Source organism: Herpailurus yagouaroundi, unplaced genomic scaffold (genome assembly GCF_014898765.1).
Source record: "Herpailurus yagouaroundi ecotype Mexico unplaced genomic scaffold, PumYag 100, whole genome shotgun sequence".
In the NCBI taxonomy this organism is placed as follows: Eukaryota; Metazoa; Chordata; class Mammalia; order Carnivora; family Felidae; genus Herpailurus; species Herpailurus yagouaroundi.
In genome coordinates this window covers 37,474,304-37,494,222 of record NW_024412391.1, presented here as the reverse complement: position 1 = coordinate 37,494,222, position 19,919 = coordinate 37,474,304, and the positions used below count along the sequence as shown (strand labels likewise).

The 19,919-nt window shown below is 42.8% G+C and overlaps 1 protein-coding gene across 1 annotated transcript in view; it reads left to right on the top strand.

Annotated features, from left to right (window-relative positions):
* NPSR1 (neuropeptide S receptor 1) overlaps positions 1-18,789 on the top strand; it is a 155,295-nt gene extending 136,506 nt beyond the window's left edge. Inside the window, exons 7-9 of the mRNA XM_040472277.1 lie at positions 6,539-6,625; positions 17,253-17,433; positions 18,321-18,789. Coding sequence (XP_040328211.1) covers positions 6,539-6,625; positions 17,253-17,433; positions 18,321-18,411 — 359 coding nt within the window. The 3' untranslated portion in view covers positions 18,412-18,789. The remainder of the gene's footprint in view (positions 1-6,538; positions 6,626-17,252; positions 17,434-18,320) is intronic.
* Positions 18,790-19,919: the final 1,130 nt, after the last annotated feature.

Genomic DNA, 19,919 nt, shown 5'->3' with positions numbered 1-19,919 from the left:
CAGGCATCATATGTGAACATTGTAGCAAATGGATCTCTAGTGTCCCAGCTTCCAATATCAGTTTCCTTGCCACCTGCTGCCTGCCCACTAGGCCAATGTCACATATTTTAGATTTTTGTTATGATAGCGCTGCATATGAGATACCAATTTCTGTTTCAGGTAAGGAAACATTAGATGCACTACCAAAGAAACCCCCCAATACAGTAGCCTTAACAAAGTAGAACTATGTTTCTGGTTTAATGAAAGTCCAATTGACAGTAAAGGTCAAGGGGAAGGGCACTGTTCCACAGTCATTCAGAAACTCAAAGAGATGGAGATTCTGCCACACTTAACAGATTGCTGCTAAGGTACCCCTCCACATCAACATCCAACGGTCAGGGGTGGGAGGAAGAGAGAGGCAGAGGAATATTCAGGTGGTTTATCTGAGCCAGACCTGAGAATAGTGTATATGGATTCTTCCCATATTCCCATAGGTAGAACTTAGTCATGTGACTCCACCCTACTGAAAAGAAAACAATTTGGTGGACAGTTAACCTGTCTCTGCCACAATTATCTTAGTTCTGTCAGGGTTCCTGGTTCCACCTGAGCTGAGGAGCTGAGGAATAGACAAGGATGTGAGGTAGGTTAGGTTAAACTTGCTCATATCTAGCTATGACCTCTGGTTTGTTAGAGGGTCAAAAAAACAAACAAACAAACAAACCCACAAGGGAAGGTAGTAGTCAAAATCCCACAGCTAAGCAGATGAGACCTAATGTATGAAAAATATTTAACATTGAGGTTATATTTGTAAATAAACAGGACATCAGTGATCAGAAATCAAAAATTAATTTCAAATTTAAAAGTTTTACAAATCAAGCCTAACTACAAAAAAAATTTTTAAATCAACCTGAAATATATGGAATTCCCAACATATGAAAAAATATTTATTTAAAAATATCACCAAGTAAGAGTTTTGAGGGAGGAGCCAAGATGGCGGAGCAGCCTGGAAATTCTCAGCTTCTCTCATCCCTGAAATGCAGCTAGATAAGCACCAAACTATTTTGCACACCTAGGAAATTGATCTAAGGATTTACACAACAATCTGCATAACTTGAGCCACAGAACTGAGCAGGTACCCAGTGCATAGAGGTGAACTGGGGGAGAGAGAAGCCATGGAGGGTAGGGAGCTGTTTTTGCAGAGAGTGGACAGAGAAAGTGGAGAGAGTGCAGTAAAAGCACTCCCCCGGAAAGTATCTGGAGAGAAAGAGAAAGAGTAGAAATACTTACAAGAGACTGAACAAGAAAGGGAGAAAGAAGAAAAAGGTTTCAATGCCATCAAAATAACACCAGCATCATTAACAGAGCTAGAACAAACAATCCTAAAATGTGTATGGAACCAGAAAATATCCTGAATAACCAAAGCAATCCTGAAAAAGAAAACCAAAGCTAGAGGCATCACAATTCTGTACATCAAGCTGTATTACAAAGCTGTAATCATCAAGACAGTATGGTACTGGCACAAAAACAGACACATGGATCAATGGCACAGAAGAGAGAAGCCAGAAATGGACCCACAAACATATGGCCAACTAATCTTTGACAAAGCAGAAAAGAATATCCAATGGAATAAAGACAGTTTCTTCAGCAAATGGTGTTAGGAAAACTGGACAGCAATATGCAGAAGAATGAACCTGGACCATGTCATTACACCATACACAAAAATAAACTCAAAATGGATGAAAGACCTGAACATAAGACAGGAAGCCATCAAAATACTCAAGGAGAAAGCAGGCAAAAACCTCTTTGACCTTGGCCACAGCAACTTCTTACTCAACATGTCTCTGGAGCCAAGGGAAACAAAAGCAACAATGAACTACTGGGACTCCATCAAGATAAAAACCTTCTGCATGGCGAAGGAAACAATCAGCAAAACTAAAAGGCAACCGATGGAATGGGAGAAGATATTTGCAAATAACATATCAGATACAGGGTTAGTATCTAAAATCTATAAAGAACTTATTAAATTCGGGGCGTCTGGGTGGCGCAGTCGGTTAAGCGTCCGACTTCAGCCAGGTCACGATCTCGCGGTCCATGAGTTCGAGCCCCGCGTCGGGCTCTGGGCTGATGGCTCAGAGCCTGGAGCCTGCTTCCCATTCTGTGTCTCCCTCTCTCTCTGCCCCTTCCCCGTTCATGCTCTGTCTCTCTCTGTCCCCAAAATAAATAAACGTTGAAAAAAAAATTTTTTTTAAACTCAATACCCAAAAATCAAATAATCCAGTGAAGAAATGGGCACAAGACATGAATAGACACTTTTCCAAAGAAGACATCAAGATGGCTAATAGATACATGAAAAAATGCTCAGCATCACTCATCATCAGAGAAATACAAATCAAAACCACCATGAGATACCACCACCTGTCAGAATGGCTAAAATTAGCAACCCGGACAATGACAGATGTTGGTGAGGATGCGGAGAAAGACGAACACTTTTGCACTGCTGGTGGGAATGCAAACTGGTGCAGCCACTCTGGCAAACGGTATGGAGTTTCCTCAAAAAATTAAAAATAGAACTACCCTACGACCCAGCAATTGCACTACTAGGTATTTATTCAAAGGATACATGTGTGCTGTTTCAAAGGGGCATGTGCTCTCCAATGTTTATAGCACTGCTATTGACAATAACCAAAGTATGGAAAGAGTGCAAATGTCCATCGACAGATGAATGGATAAAGAAGTTGTGGTATATATGTACAATGGAGTATTACTCGGCAATCAAAAAGAATGAAATCTTGCCATTTGCAACTACATGGATGGAACTAGAGTGTATTATGCTAAGTGAAATTAGCCAGAGAAAGACAAATATATGACTTCACTCATATGTGGAATTTAAGATACAAAACAGATGAACATAGGGGAAGGGAAACAAAAATAATATAAAAACAGGGAGGGGGACAAAACATAAGAGACTCTTAAATACAGAGAACAAACTGAGGGTGGCTGGAGGGGTTGTGGGTGGAGGGATGGGCTAAATGGGCAAGGGGTATTAAGGAGGACACTTGTTTGGATGAGCACTGGGTGCTATGTGTAGGGAATGAATCACTGGATTCTACTCCTGAAATCATGATTGCACTATATGCTAACTAACTGGGATGTAAATTTTAAAAAATAAATAAAATAGAAAAAAACCTAATAAATAAATAAAAACATCTTTCCTTGTTACAAACAAATCACCTGCACTCATTATAAGTCCATAGATGGCTCCCTTCTCCGGCCAGGAATAAATTCTGTCTCATTTAAAAATCCCAATACACGGGGCGCCTGGGTGGCGCAGTCGGTTAAGCGTCCGACTTCAGCCAGGTCACGATCTCGCGGTCCGTGAGTTCGAGCCCCGCATCGGGCTCTGGGCTGATGGCTCAGAGCCTGGAGCCTGTTTCCGATTCTGTGTCTCCCTCTCTCTCTGCCCCTCCCCCATTCATGCTCTGTCTCTCTCTGTCCCAAAAATAAATAAACGTTGAAAAAAAAAATTTAAAAATCCCAATACACCAATTGCTCCTCCTTCAAGCTCTCGGCATATAAGAACAAAGGGTTCCCCGTGGCTCTGCAAGGGGCCTGAAGCGAGGGGAAGTATAGAGCAGGAACTGGCCCCTGAGAGACTAAATTTACAGTGTGGGGTATCCAGGGATGCATGCTTGAACCAAAACTGCCCAAGGCAGCATGACGCTTCCAGTCCGAATCTCATGGACTGCTGCTTCTAGGCTACCCCAGCTACTAATGCTCAGTGATGGCTGAATTTAACTGCTTTTTGCTCCAGCTCAGCGCCAAGGCCCGGGTAGAAATAATCCTTTTATCTCTCAATAAAGGAGAATTACTGGCATTTTGTAGCTCAGCTCTCTTTGAAGGGCCATCTTGAGAAGCTGGAGCCTTTGCGTTTCCCTGAGTGGTCAGATTAAAGACGGTTTTCCCTGATCTCGTTGGGAGATTAAAGGGCAGGTAGTTGATTATATTGTCACCCAGTTGCCCCCTGGAAAGTACTGCAAGTTTCCATTTTAAAAGGATTTCAGAGTGCAAATGTCATGCTCAAGAACTTTTCTGAAAAACAAAGTCTTCAGAACCATATTGTTTCAAAGCCAGCTGTTACTCCAGCAAATGGGAATACTTCGAAAGGATATAATTTGGTCGGCTGTATTTCTTACTTGCCTCCCATGGGTAAAATCCTTCCGGGATAAGTTTTGGATGTATATAATTCCTGTAAACAGGTAACAACATTGTATAATAGACTATCTAAATGTAGTAATACCTTCTGTTCACTTCCATAAAGGTGGTTCATATTCCTCCTGAAATACTGTTAAAACTTTACTCATCTCAGTTAATAAGAGAATTGATATTCTCAGCATAGGGTTGACACCTTAAATACATTATTTTAGGTCAATATTCAAAACTCTGACTTTGGTGTTTATGCCTCATTTTTTAAATTGGGAAACTGAGGCTGGGAACGGTCAGCATTTTGCCTCAGGTTGCACAGCTGGTAATTGGTAGAGCTGGAACGTGTAATCGGTTCTGACCTTGAAGCCTATATCCTTCCCAGGATGCCACCTTAGAAATCAGGGTTTTTCAACCTTGACACTACCGGTATGTGCGGCTGGATAATTCTTTTTTGCTGTCCTCTGCATCTTAAGATGTTCAACAACATTCCTGGCCTCTACACACTAGAGGCTGCTAGCAGCCTCCCATACATCGAGACAACCAAAAATGTGTCCAGACATAGCCAAATGTAACCCTGGGGAGCGATATTGCCTGTAGTTTAGATCCACTGCTGTAAATGCTTCTGAAGCGTTTGCTTCCTTCCACCACTGAAGCCTTGTGGTTCTGTGAAAAGCACAGAATAATTGGAAGCCATAATAGTACCTGAGAGTGGCCTTGCGAGGTATACATTAAGAAATAAAAAAATCAATTATAATTAGCATTTCAGTTTATTGCCCATAAAAGAGCCCCTTATTCCTATTATTCCTGATAACAGTTTGTTCACTCCAGTGAGTAAATGCTCACACTGTGAAAAGACTCAGAAACTTCAGAGGCTTGCGACCAGCTCAGAAATTCAGACCAGACTCCTCTTGAAGACATTTTAGGTCTCCCCATTTTGGCCTCAGTTTTCCCCACTCCAAAGCCAACATTCTTTCAGGCTCCAGCCAAGTGAGGGGACTCCACCATGATCCAAATACATCCGACATTTTCTTGTTTCCGTGTCTTGGCTGAGGACTCCGTTTCATGAGTCTTTCCTGCCCCCAGCTCTACCTTTGGAATCTCTGCATCTGCCCCGCAGCCTCCTCAGCATCGTGGTGGGGTCCTTATCTCATGACAGGTGTGCTATGCTGTTTGGATTGGGCTGGGTTGGACTGAAGAGGGGCTAGAATAAGAAGTGCAAATGTAAATTTCACACCAGTTTCCATGGGTTTAAAATAAATTTCAAATGTGGAATCTGAACAATGTAGTGAGGACAAGCAAGCACAGCAGTTGGTTTGTAATATACAACTGTCCTGCCCCATGTGACAGGGGCCCTGGGTAGGCTTTTGACCTGGACCACTGCCAGGGTTGTACCCATCAAGCCCTAATCAGTGGCATCCCAGGGATGTGTGGGATTGGCATCCCATCCTCACTGAGGGTATGCTGGGACAGGGCTGTGTGCATGCAGAGGAAGGCACCTTTTCCCAGTTTTTACAAAGGTGTCCTATTGCCTGGCAGAAGCTCTGACAATAAAAACTCCTCCACAGCATCAATGGACCCTGTGTCCAACACCTCCAATCCCAAAGTTGCCATCTACACACTCCTTTTACTAAGAGCTATCTCTCTGAACTCTGTCCACCCTAATCAACTTTAATTTTACCACTACTTTTTAACGAGAGAGAGGTTTATATTGATTGATTCAACAAATATTTATTAATCATTCACTAAGCTTAGAGGATACAGGAATGTAAAAAAACCAAGTCCTTGCTCCATCAAGTTCATATTCTAGTGGACTCTTATATTTCTCCTTCATGTATTTACCATCAAACAATAGCCCACATAGAATTAAATTATAACCAGGCTCCTACTTGGGACAGTTTTTTTTTTTTTTTTTGTCTTTGTTTTATTTTTAATATCCCTGGCTTGAGCTTTTGTTGAGAGTGGAGTTTCTGAGTGAGATGTATGAGTTAGTTTGGGGTAACCATTCTAAGACAATGGTTTCACCCTAAGTTGCTAAAGTGACTAGATGGGTATGTTAGCATTGCCCCCGGCCAATTCTGGGTTTGAAGGCTAATTCTAGCTTCCGCTGACTCAGGGCATTCAGCCATGACTCAAGAGAGTCTGGATGTCCGGATGCATTTGCATTTTATATCAAGTTGCAAACTGAGCAGTTTCCAGCATCTGGCCCAGAGCTGTCTTTACTCTGAAAATGTCCAGGAGGTCCTCCTTGGAAGAGGTGAGTGGGATACAAGTGGTCCCGTGACAGCTGTGGGTCTAGCCTGTGATGTTCCTGTTGGCAACAACAATTTCATTTCACAATGCCCTTTTGTATCTACAGATGGAAAGCTGTGCACCAGTTACAACCGAGGGCTCATCTCAAAGGCAAAAATCAAGGCCATCAAGTATAGCATTGTCATCGTTCTTGGTAAGCAAAGTCCCTCTTTGTGTTGTAGAACTGGGTGAACATTCCAAAAGCAAACTTGCACCTGGGAGCTGGTAGTGGAGAGCCCACGCAAGAAAGGAATTTGTCTGCAGGCACTGCCAGCTTTGTCTGACTGGAGCGGAGCGTGTGGAACTTGCCATACACCATCTGCATCTCCTTTAAGGGCAGACATTGGTGCCTGATGCCTCCCTGTATGACTAGAGTAGCCTACCAAGACCATGGGGTGGATAATTTGGAGAAAGTCGATTAAGACATAACTAGCTGATCTGAAATCATTATTATACTACATGTTAACTAATTTGGATTTAAATTAAAAAAAGAAAAAAAGACATAGCTAGCTGGATGATGTTCACCATACCCAGTTGACCCAGTTGCATTCTCTAAGACATACTCCCCCTGGAGCTGAAGTATATGGGCAAAGTAAAGACAGAAGTGACATTCCAATTCTTCTGGATATATAACTGCAGAGTCACTACAAATCTCTCCCTAATGGTCAATTTACCTTCTCCCCCATCATCCTATCTTCTTTCCTTTCCTTTTATTTTCCTTTTCTCTTTTTTTTTTAATGTTTATTATTTTTGAGAGAGAGAGACAGAGAGCAAGCAGGGAAAGAGCAGAGAGAGGGGGAGACACAGAATCGGAAGCAGGCCCCAGGCTCTGAACTGTCAGCGTAGAGCCCAATGCAGGGCTCAAGCTCACAGACCACGAGATCATGACCTGAGCTGTAGTCAGCTGCCCAACTGACTGAGCCACCCAGGCACCCCTTTTCTCTTTACTCTTAAGACCAATAAAGTCACCTCACCTTAGGGGGGAAAAAAGATATTTCTAGAGCACATAGTATGTGTTGATTGGTGTGTATTCTTCATTATTCTCAAACCATCAAAGCTTCCTCCCTCTTACGCCCTCTCAACTAATGACCTTGCTTCCTATTTCACTAAGAAAATACTGTATCAGAATAGAACTCCTTCACCTTTGCGGCAGCCTGCCAGCCAAGCAGAGACCCCGAGTCTGGAGTGCAAAAGCGGAGGGGCTGGACGGAGTGTTCTGACAGCAAGTGGGACTTAACATCTGGAAGGTTATAAGTTAACAGCTCTGCTCAGAGAGCGGGAAGGCTGGGGGACAACGGGAGGGAGAGTTGCTGAGCCCCGGGGACGACAGAGCTCAGCTTGGTGGGGAACAAAGGCGCTCGCCAGCGCCATCTCCACCGTCCATCCCCAGCCAAAATCCCAAAGGGAACCAGTTCCTGCCAGGGAACTTGCTTGCACCACACAAACACCCAACGCCATGCTTCTGCAGATCCAGTGCTTCTGCGGATCCATCCCTCCGGTGGCAGGTCTGACTCCCTCCCGGTGGCACAGGGCCCCTCCCAAAATGGATCACCGAAGGATAAGAAAGCTGAGCCAGCCCCTCCTGCCCCTGTGCACCTTGCTGATCCACCCCAGCTAATACGCCAGATCCCCAGCACCACAAGCCTGGCAGTGTGCAAGTAGCCCAGACGGGCCACTCCACCCCACAGTGAATCCCGCCCCTAGGAGAGGGGAACAGAAGTACACACCAGTCTGACTGTGGCCCCAGCGGTGGGCTGGGGGCAGACATCAGGTCTGACTGCGGCCCCACCCACCAACACAAGTTATTCAAGACAGCACAGGGGAAGTGCCCTGCAGGTCCTCACCACGCCAGGGACTATCCAAAATGACCAAGCGGAAGAATTCCCCTCAGAAGAATCTCCAGGAAATAACAGCTAATGAGCTGATCAAAAAGGATTTAAATAATATAACAGAAAGTGAATTTAGAATAATAGTCATAAAATTAATCGCTGGGCTTGAAAACAGAATAAAGGACAGCAGAGAATCTCTTGCTACAGAGATCAAGGGACTAAGGAACAGCCAGGAGGAGTTAAAAAATGCTATAAACGAGCTGCAAAATAAAATGGAAACAACCACGGCTCGGATTGAAGAGGCAGAGGAGAGAATAGGGGAACTAGAAGATAAAATTATGGAAAAAGAGGAAGCTGAGATAAAGAGAGATAAAAAAATCCAGGAGTATGAGGGGAAAATTAGAGAACTAAGGGTTGCACTAAAGAGAAATAATCTACACATAATTGGTATTCCGGAGGAGGAAGAGAGAGGGAAAGGTGCTGAGGGTGTTCTTGAAGAAATCATAGCTGAGAACTTCCCTGATCTGGGGAAGGAAGAAGGCATTGAAATCCAAGAGGCACAGAGAACTCCCTTCAGACGTAACTTGAATCGATCTTCTGCACGACATATCATAGTGAAACTGGCAAAATACAAGGATAAAGAGAAAATTCTGAAAGCAGCTAGGGATAAACTTGCTCTAACATATAAAGGGAGACCTATAAGACTCGTGACCGATCTCTCTACTGAAACTTGGCAGGCCAGAAAAGAATGGCAGGAGATCTTCAATGTGATGAACAGAAAAAATATGCAGCCGAGAATCCTTTATCCAGCAAGTCTGTCATGTAGAATAGAAGAAGAGATAAAGGTCTTCCCAAACAAACAAAAACTGAAGGAATTCGTCACCACTAAACCAGCCCTACAAGAGATCCTAAGGGGGATCCTGTGAGACAAAGTACCAGAGACATCACTACAAGCATGAAACCTACAGACATCACAATGACTCTAAACCCATATCTTTCTATAATAACACTGAACGTAAATCGACTAAATGCGCCAACCAAAAGACATAGGGTATCAGAATGGATAAAAAACCAAGACCCATCTATTTGCTATCTATAAGAGACTCATTTTAGACCTAAGGACACCTTTAGATTGAGAGTGAGGGGATGGAGAACTATTTATCATGCTACTGGAAGTCAAAAGAAAGCTGGAGTAGCCATACTTATATCAGACAAACTAGACTTTCAATTAAAAGCTGTAACAAGACATGAAGAAGGGCATTATATAATAATCACAGGGTCTATCCATCAGGAAGAGCTAACAATTATAAATGTCTATGCACTGAATACGGGAACCCCCAAATATATAAAACAATTACAAACATAAGCAACCTTATTGATAAGAATGTGGTAATTGCAGGGGACTTTAACACTCCACTTACAGAAATGGATAGATCATCTAGACACACGGTCAATAAAGAAACATGGGCCCTGAATGATACTTTGGATCAGATGGACTTGACAGATATATTTAGAACTCTGCATCCCAAAGCAACAGAATATACTTTCTTCTCGAGTGCACATGGAACATTCTCCAAGATAGATCACATACTGGGTCACAAAACAGCCCTTCATAACTATACAAGAATTGAAATCATACCATGCATACTTTCAGACCACAATGCTATGAAGCTTGAAATCAACCACAGGAGAAAGTCTGGAAAACCTCCAAAAGCATGGAGGTTAAAGAACACCCTACTAAAGAATGAGTGGGTCAACCAGGCAATTAGAGAAGAAATTAAAAACTATATGGAAACAAACAAAAATGAAAATACAACAATCCAAACGCTTTGGGATGCAGCGAAGGCAGTCCTGAGAGGAAAATACATTGCAATGCAGGCCTATCTCAAGAAACAAGAAAAATCCCAAAAACAAAATCTAACAGCACACCTAAAGGAAACAGAAGCAGAACAGCAAAGGCAGCCTAAACCCAGCAGAAGAGCAATAATAAAGATCAGAGTAGAAATAAACAATATAGAATCTAAAAAAACTGTAGAGCAGATCAACGAAACCAAGAGTTGGTTTTTTGAAAAAATAAACAAAATTGATAAACCTCTAGCCAGGCTCCTCAAAAAGAAAAGGGAGATGACCCAAATAGATAAAATCATGAATGAAAATGGAATTATTACAACCAATCTCTCAGAGATACAAGCAATTATCAGGGAATACTATGAAAAATTATATACCAACAAACTGGACAACCTGGAAGAAATGGACAAATTCCTAAACACCCACACACTTCCAAAACTCAATCAGGAGGAAATAGAAAGCTTGAACAGACCCATAACCAGCGAAGAAATTGAATCAGTTATCAAAAATCTCCCAACAAAAAAGAGACCAGGACCAGGCTTCCCAGGGGACTTCTACCAGACGTTTAAAGCAGAGATAATACCTATCCTTCTCAAGCTATTCCAAAAAATAGAAAGGGAAGGAAAACTTCCAGACTCATTCTATGAAGCCAGTATTACTTTGATTCCTAAACCAGACAGAAAATCAGTAAAAAAAAGAGAACTACAGGCCAATATCCCTGATGAATATGGAGGCAAAAATTCTCAATAAGATACTAGCAAATCGAATTCAACAGCATATAAAAAGAATTATTCACCATGATCAAGTGGGATTCATTTCTGGGATGCAGGGATGGTTCAACATTCGCAAATCAATCAACATGATACATCACATTAATAAAAGAAAAGATAAGAACCATATGATCCTGTCAATCGATGCAGAAAAGGCCTTTGACAAAATTCAGCAACGTTGCTTAATAAAAACCCTCGAGAAAGGCGGGATAGAAGGAACATACTTAAAGATCATAAAAGCCATTTATGAAAAGCCCACAGCTAACATCATCCTCAATGGGGAAAAACTGAAAGCTTTTTCCCTGAGGTCAGGAACACGACAGGGATGTCCACTCTCACCGCTGTTGTTTATCATAGTGTTGGAAGTTCTAGCATCAGCAATCAGACAACAAAAGGAAATCAAAGGCATCAAAATTGGCAAAGATGAAGTTAAGCTTTCACTTTTTGCAGATGACATGATATTATACATGGAAAATCCGATAGACTCCACCAAAAGTCTGCTAGAACTGATACATGAATTTAGCAAAGTGGCAGGATACAAAATCAATGTACAGAAATCAGTTGCATTCTTATATGCACTAATAATGAAGCAGCAGAAAGACAAATAAAGAAACTGATCCCATTCACAATTGCACCAAGAAGCATAAAATACCTAGGGATAAATCTAACCAAAGATGTAAAAGATCTGTATGCTTAAAACTATAGAAAGCTTATGAAGGAAATTGAAGAAGATATAAAGAAATCGAAAAACATTCCATGCTCATGGATTGGAAGAATAAATATTGTCAAAATGTCAATACTACCCAAAGCTATCTACACCTTCAATGCGATCCCAATCAAAATTGCACCAGCATTCTTCTCGAAGCTAGAACAAGCAATCCTAAAATTCATATGGAACCACAAAAGGCCCCAAATAGCCAAAGTAATTTTGAAGAAGAAGACCAAAGCAGGAGGCATCACAATCCCAGACTTTAGCCTCTACTACAAAGCTGTAATCATCAAGACAGCATGGTATTGGCACAAAAACAGACACATAAACCAACGGAATAGAATAGAAACCCTAGAACTAGACCCATAAACATATGGCCAACTCATCTTTGACAAAGCAGGAAAGAACATCCGGTGGAAAAAAGACAGTCTCTTTAACAAATGGTGCTGGGAGAACTGGACAGCAACATGCAGAAGATTGAAACTAGACCACTTTCTCACACCATTCACAAAAATAAACTCCAAATGGATAAAGGACCTGAATGTGAGACAGGAAACCATCAAAACCCTAGAGGAGAAAGCAGGAAAAGACCTCTCTGACCTCAGTCGTAGCAATTTCTTACTTGACACATCCCAAAGGCAAGGGAATTAAAAGCAAAAATGAACTACTGGGAACTTATGAATATAAAAAGCTTCTGCACAGCAAAGGAAACAATGAACAAAACTAAAAGGCAAACAACGGAATGGGAAAAGATATTTGCAAATGGCATAACGGACAAAGAGGCTAGTATCCAAAATCTATAAGGAGCTCACCAAACTCCACACCCAAAAAACAAATAACCCAGTGAAGAAATGGGCAGAAAACATGAATAGACACTTCTCTAAAGAAGACATCCAGATGGCCAACAGGCACATGAAAAGATGTTCAGCGTCGCTCCTCATCAGGGAAATACAAATCAAAACCACACTCAGATATCACCTCACGCCAGTCAGAATGGCCAAAATGAACATATCAGGAGACTATAGATGCTGGAGAGGATGTGGAGAAACGGGAACCCTCTTGCACTGTTGGTGGGAATGCAAATTGGTGCAGCCACTCTGGAAAACAGTGTGGAGGTTCCTCAAAAAATTAAAAATAGACCTACCCTATGACCCAGCAGTAGCACTGCTAGGAATTTACCCAAGGGATACAGGAGTACTGATGCATAGGGACACCTGTACCCCAATGTTTATAGCAGCACTCTCAACAATAGCCAAATTATGGAAAGAGGCTAAATGTCCATCAACTGATGAGTAGATAAAGAAATTGTGGTTTATATACACAATGGAGTACTACGTGGCAATGAGAAAGAATGAAATATGGCCCTCTGTAGCAACGTGGATGGAACTGGACAGTGTGATGCTAAGTGAAATAAGCCATACAGAGAAAGACAGATACCATATGTTTTCACTCTTATGTGGATCCTGAGAAACTTAACAGAAATCCATGGGGGAGGGGAAGGAAAAAAAAAGAGGTTAGAGTGGGAGAGAGCCAAAGCATAAGAGACTGTTAAAAACTGAGAACAAACTGAGGATTGAAGGGGGGTGGGAAGGAGGGGAGGGTGTGTGATGGGTATTGAGGAGGGCACCTTTTGGGATGAGCACTGGGTGTTGTATGGAAACCAATTTGACAGTAAATTTCATATATTGAAAAAAAAAAAAAAGAACTCCCTCACCCTTTCACCTTCACATTCTTCCACCTATCTGCCTCTGTACGATGTGCTCTTTTCTCCTATTACTGTGGATAAACCAACACTGCTTCTTTCTAAGCCCAAAATGATGGCTGGAGCCCTGCATCCCATTCCTTGCTGCCTCCTCAAGAATTTTGCCTCTCTGGGTATCTTTCCTCCATGACAGGCCTCCCCTCACCTGGATCATGTGCACGTAAATGCTGTGCAGTAGCTCCCTCGGTGAGCTCTTCAGAATAGACCCGCTTGACCACTCTCTCTCCTAGTACAACTCCTCCACAGTTTACCTCTCATTCTCTGGAGTCTGTTTCTATCTCACTTCTGTCCTGTTACTCCTGAAACCACCCTCACCAAGGTCACCAAAACCTCCAAAATGCCCAGTGTCGATTCTCAATCTTCATCTTGACTTGTAAGCAACATGTGATCAGGGTCTCCTTCTTAGAACACCTCCTTTGCTTAGAAATCATACTTATGATTTCTACTTGAGATCTTGATTTGCATTTCCAATAAATTCATCATACTCAGCACGTCAAACCCAAAGTCTTGGCATGTTCTTCTCCTCCTCCAGAGTAACTCTTCCCCCCATTTGTCCCCATTTCAGTAAATGACACCATCTTTCACCCGGTGTCTGCATCAAAAACCTAAGGGCCATCTGTCTGTCATTATTCTATTTCTCTGACATCCTGCATAACTGGCACATCAGCAAAGCCTGGAGGCTCTACATCCAAGATAGTTCTCAAACCCAATCATCCTTTGCTATCTATACAACTCCTGACAAAGCCTCCACGAATTTCTGCCTGTAACATTAGAACTGGTCTTGTCTTATTCCTTTTCTGCAAAACAGCCAATGTGATCTTTCAAGATTGTAAACCAGGTATCATCACAATCCTGCAAACCCACCTCTGGCTTCCCATTACATCGGAATAAAACCCCACATTTTTACCATATGTGATCTATCGCTCAGCCAGGTCTCCAGCCTCATTCCCAGGGCTCTCCCTCTTGCTCGTTCTCTCCCACTTCTGTTGGTCTTCTTGCTATTTCTTTACAATGTCAACTTGTTTACACCTTAGGGACCTTGTGTTGTTTCTACCACCTGAGAGACTCTGCCCCCAGATGGCTGCCTGGCTCCCCCCTCACATCATTTTGTTTACCAACGGTGCTACCTCTTCAGCCAGTCCTCCAGCACAAGTTGTAAACAGCCCCCCTCGTCATTATTCTGCGGTATTTTTCTGCCTATTCCCACTTCTACCTGACATTATATCTATTAATCTGCATTTTGTGTATCCCCTACTAGCTTCAATCCATGAGAGCAATGACCTTTGCTTTGTGTTCCTTATATTATTATCACCAAAGCCTTAAATAAGATCCCACATACACTAGGTGCTTAATTAATATTTGCTGGGAACAAATGGATTAGGATATGCAGGAAGAAAAAGGATTCTTTTTATTTGGCTCAAATACTACCCTCCCTGCCCTCTTGCAGCTCCAGGAGCTCTGAGAAAGCATACCTCTCGTGGAAGCTGCGTGTCTGCTCACCAAAACGGTCCATATCTCACCTTTCTGAGACACAATTGCAAAATGCCAAACAGACCACACGCAGTGTGACACAGCCAGTAGAATAAAGGCACAAAACAGCATTGCAGGCCGACCTGGGGATAAAGCATATATAACCACGGGGGCTCAGAATCCTTTCCCAACAGCTTACAAAGTAGATCAAAGATTCTCTTGCCTTCCCAGACAATCAGAAACACAGATATACCTCCCATGGATGTTGAGTCAGGAAATATATGTCATACATGTGTGCCAGAGCCAACATAATTATTTGTAATCAGGAACCATATGCCCAGGCCCTGGGGGTCCTTTAGTCAGAGAGCAGAGATGCCCACAAGAGGGGCAGCCCATGTTAACAGCCCAGTCAGACCAAAGCAGCCCTTCCTAAAACACATGTTTTGTAAGGCCCCTTTACCTGAAATGAAATGTATAATTAATACCACTTACCCAACATAAGTCTTCAAAGATCAATATTTAATAATACAAAGGAGGACTAGAAAGAAAATAATTTATAATAAAACCATGCAGATTTCAATATGTAGATACTTAGGCACAGCTACCCTAGGAGAATAATGAAGTAGTCAGTTAGAGGTATTAACAGCTACAAAGGAAAATCAGTACAGGTGTGTTTTCATGAAGGCACAAAAATAAAGCAGTATTGCTGTCAGGGACCTGATTTTCTGAGCAGGTAAACAAATCCTGCTCAAGTTCCAAATTACAGAAAGTAATCTTTCCTCCCTTTGCAAGAGAATTGCATTTCTGGAAAATTCACTATTTAGTACAAATATTTGTGTTCATATATAAAATAGAGTTAGGTTTCCAGAGTTCTGGAAATTATAAACAGAGTGCTCTGCTACATAAATCAAAGGCTGTATGGGACCTGGGTCCCGCAGGAGGACTAGTATCCCTGGGCACCCCAGACCCCTTACCCCCTCAACACACACAAATCCATAAGGATGCACATTTTCAAAATGCTCCCAAGAGGACTTTTGCCCCTCCATGCCCCCAGAACCACTGTTCTAGGTCAGTGCTAAGCTCAACCACCAGCACCCAGAAGGCTCAGTGGTCTTTGTGTTTCAATTGCTCCTCTTTAATACCTTGCCAAGGTCCGAGGAAACAAACACATGTCAGTTGAACAGTTTCAGAAGAAAGTTGGCCCCTGCAAGAAGATGGGGAAGGAAGCCTGACTTCTCTGAGGAAAGCCCTATGGGTGAGAAAGCGGGGAGAAGGAGGGTGGAGAGGGTATGACAAGAAAGCAGAAGAGCACATCTCGGTGTTTAGTCAGCCTAAGAGTGTTTACCTCTGTGCATCTGGGGATTGGTTCAGTTCTCCAGAGAATGAGGAGAGAGACATATATGTAAAGAGAACTGTTAGAAATTGGCTTAGGATCTGCAGAGCCAGGAGAGCCCATGGTGTAGTTCCAGTCCGAGTCTGAGTGTGAAGGCAGGAGAACAATGTCCCAGCTAGAAGACAGTCAAGCAGACAGCACAATTCATCTCTCAGTCAGCTTTTGGTTCTATTCAAGCCTTCTGTGATTGAATGGGGCCCACTCACATCGAAGAGGACAATCTCCTTTTCTTAGTTTACCCATTCAAATGTTCATCTCATCCAGGAACACCCAGCAATAATGTTTCCCAAAATATCTGGGCACCCCCTGACCCAGTCAAGGTGACACATGAAGTTAACCATCATACTCTGGATCTCTGTTTACCACTCATTTCCTCTGAGGATGTTGAGACAAACAGAATCAGGGGCTCACACGCACCGACTGACTTGGAGAGGGGTAGAGGGCAGCTGTTTTCTGGAGTGGCTAACATAGAAATGGAAAAGAAAATTAAGAACACTGTGATGAGGCCAGACGTTGCTCTGAAAACATCAGGCACCACAACTCTCCCCTGCCGCACACTAAAACCAGAAATCGCTATCTGGTTAATATGCTTCCTGTTCTTCTGGGTTTTTTTTTTAATAGAATCTCCAAAGAGTTTTGCTGGTTTTCCTTCCACATGATACAGGATAAGAGGCTGAGGCCATGCCAAGCCATTCCCAACCTTTCCATGAAGACTGACAACAATGGTCAAATCAAACGCTCCCTTTACAGACAGAGAAGATCCAAGAAATTCCCTCAACTTTAACAATGTATCTGTGGGATGGTGTATACATGCATGTGTACATGTGCGTGTGTGTGTGTGAGGAAACATGACATTAATGTGAACACACACAACTGTCCTAAATATTTCTGAGAGATCCCAGGGGCTAAGGAGCCTCCTATTTGGAGCTCCAGTTGAGGGCGCCACTGAAAGGCCCCTGGTTGTGATCTGCTATGGCACTAATGGCTCTCTTCTCCCCAGCCTTCATCTGCTGTTGGAGTCCATACTTCCTCTTCGACATGTTGGACAATTTCAGTCTCCTTCCAGACACCGAGGAGCGCTTCTACGCCTCTGTGATCATTCAGAACCTGCCGGCTTTGAATAGTGCCATCAACCCACTTATCTATTGTGTCTTCAGCAGCTCCATCTGTTTTCCCTATGGGTAAGGGTCACTACTGCCCGGGCCAGCGCAGATGGCCATTGCACTAGGACACTGACATGTGTCTTCTCTTTCAGTGCCTCCTGGCAGGTATAGATGAGATGCTTCAGGGTCAGAAGGGTCTCGCTAGTGTGACGAATTCAAACCCAGGCCTGGGCCATTGTCCATGCTCTTTCTCCTATAACCGTATCACCTCCTGTAGCAACCATCTTAATCGGGTCACACATAGAAGAGCTTTCTTTTGTCCAAAGTTTCTCTACACTAATTTCTCTACACTCAATACAATGCTGTGGTGATAGCAGGATCCAAAGCCTTATTATCATTTTACAGATAAACAAATGAAGGCCCATGACCTTAAGTAACACTATTGAGGTTATCTGAAAAATTAGTAGCAAAGCTGAAATTAGATCCCTCCCACAACTACTCAGCCATCTTGCTGTTTTTCAGCTGTTTTAATGCATGGGCTACAGAGAATAGGTAGAGATATCCATAGGAGATAAAATAATAAAGTGGTTTAAGGCTTGGGTTTGATGTCAGTGGCCACAGTTCAAAGCCTGCCATTGCTGATTCATGGCTACGGATAATAGATGTGGATAAGCTCAATAACCTTGAGCAAGTTATTTAACTTCCATAAAACTCAGTATCTTCGCCTATAAAATGGGACTAGAAGCAGTGCCTACCTTTTGGCCAGTGATGTCTCTGTACACTGGGCTCTGGTGCTGACCAGTGGGAAGACTGGGAGTGGGAAGGAAAGAGGGATATTACATGCAAAGTGCTTAGTCCAGTGTTTAGTCGTCAATACATCCTCCATAACTATTATGGTTTAACTTCCTTACTTCTCTTTTCATCAGGTCAAATTATTTTCCCTCTCTGATTTATTCTTTCTCTAGGCAGCAAACATCACGGGATTCCAGAATGACATTCCGGGAGAGAACCGCGAGGCACGAGATGCAGGTTCTATCCAAGCCAGAATTTATCTAGACTCTGGGGCAGTAGTATGGCTAGTCTGAGCCCCATCAGCAGTGCTGGGTCCGTCTCCACCTTGGGCACGTGCATGGAACTTCTCCATTCTGCTCCTTTGCACAAAGCAAACATCCCAATGAGTGTGTATCTCCTACGTCAGCAAGTATTGGCTAATGTGAAGTTACCAACTGTTCATGTCAGCCAGGAAAGATGCTCCCTCCTCCCCATGACTCCCAGCCCTCCTTCCCACTGGTCAGCACCAGAACCCAATGAACAGAGACATCTCTGGCCCAGGATCAAGCTTGGGCAAGCAGAGGGGACTAAAGAAGCATACTCGTGCTACGAGAGTCTTCTAATTACAACTTTGGATGTAAATAAAAGACTTGTTAAAGCTTAGATTGTCCCCCCATCTTTGGATTGGCTGTTTAGTAGTTGTAGCCCAGAAGATATCTGTCCTCAAAATGCCAACAAATTCATTTCCAGGCATGGGTACTTTGTGTCTCCTCTGCAGATAGCCTTGGTTTGTAGTTGGGTGTGTTGGCAGGAATCAACCTCACAGTACTGTTGTATGAACAAATGATTTATCAAAAGAACCCAATGCTGGCCTTCCAGAGGAAAGTTATAATCGAAGTGTGCTTTCACTGATGGGGAAAAAAAAACAACACTAAAAAATCATGGGCCCCAGATTTCCGGTCTCTGAGAGTTGGGACCTGGGTCTCACATATCTGAGGCTCTCTGAAGGCCCCTCCCTTTGCATTCAACATTTGGGCCACTCTGGGCTCTGTTCCTCATGTCGCAGGGACACTTCTTTCCCTTCCATGAACCCTCTCTCGTTAGCTGGGAGCTGGATTCCTGTGGCTTTTCTAGGCGCGGTCCCAGAAGCTCTATCATTTTTGCATATCATAGCCATTGTCTATCTAACACCTCGGCCAGAAAGTGCTGGTGGGGTTTATTTTGACAAGTCTGGAGTTTGGTATTTATAAGCATAATCCAAGTGAAATATGACTAAATGTTTTCTAGTCAATTTTTGCCATCAGATTTTTTCGTAAGTGGAAATGGCATAATTTAATTTGATTATATATACACCCCACCCACGGCTGTGGAATGTGCGTGAACTCCTTATTTTTAGCCTCACATACATTCTTGACATTAAAATCTCCTTGGCAAAATCCTCCTTCCCAGAATTATTCTGAGCTTAAGTCTTTTTTTTTTCTTGGCCTACTGCTAGTGGAGTCATTAAAATGTGCAGTATATTTTAATAGCACTCCATTCCTCATTATGGTGTCAGCCCAGCAACTGCATGTTTAAGGTCACAGTGGCATTTTTCCCGCAAACTCTCTTATCAATTCTGTCTGACCTTAGGGAAAGTATCTCCTTGGGCAGAAATCAGACTCTTCAGTCACTATCTCTCTGAGAATAATTCTCTGAATTGAGTAGCCTGAATAATCTAGTTTATGTCTACACAATGGTTTTGAAGACTGCCTCCCCTTCTGTCCAATCAGCTAAATGTGAGCAACCCTGAACAC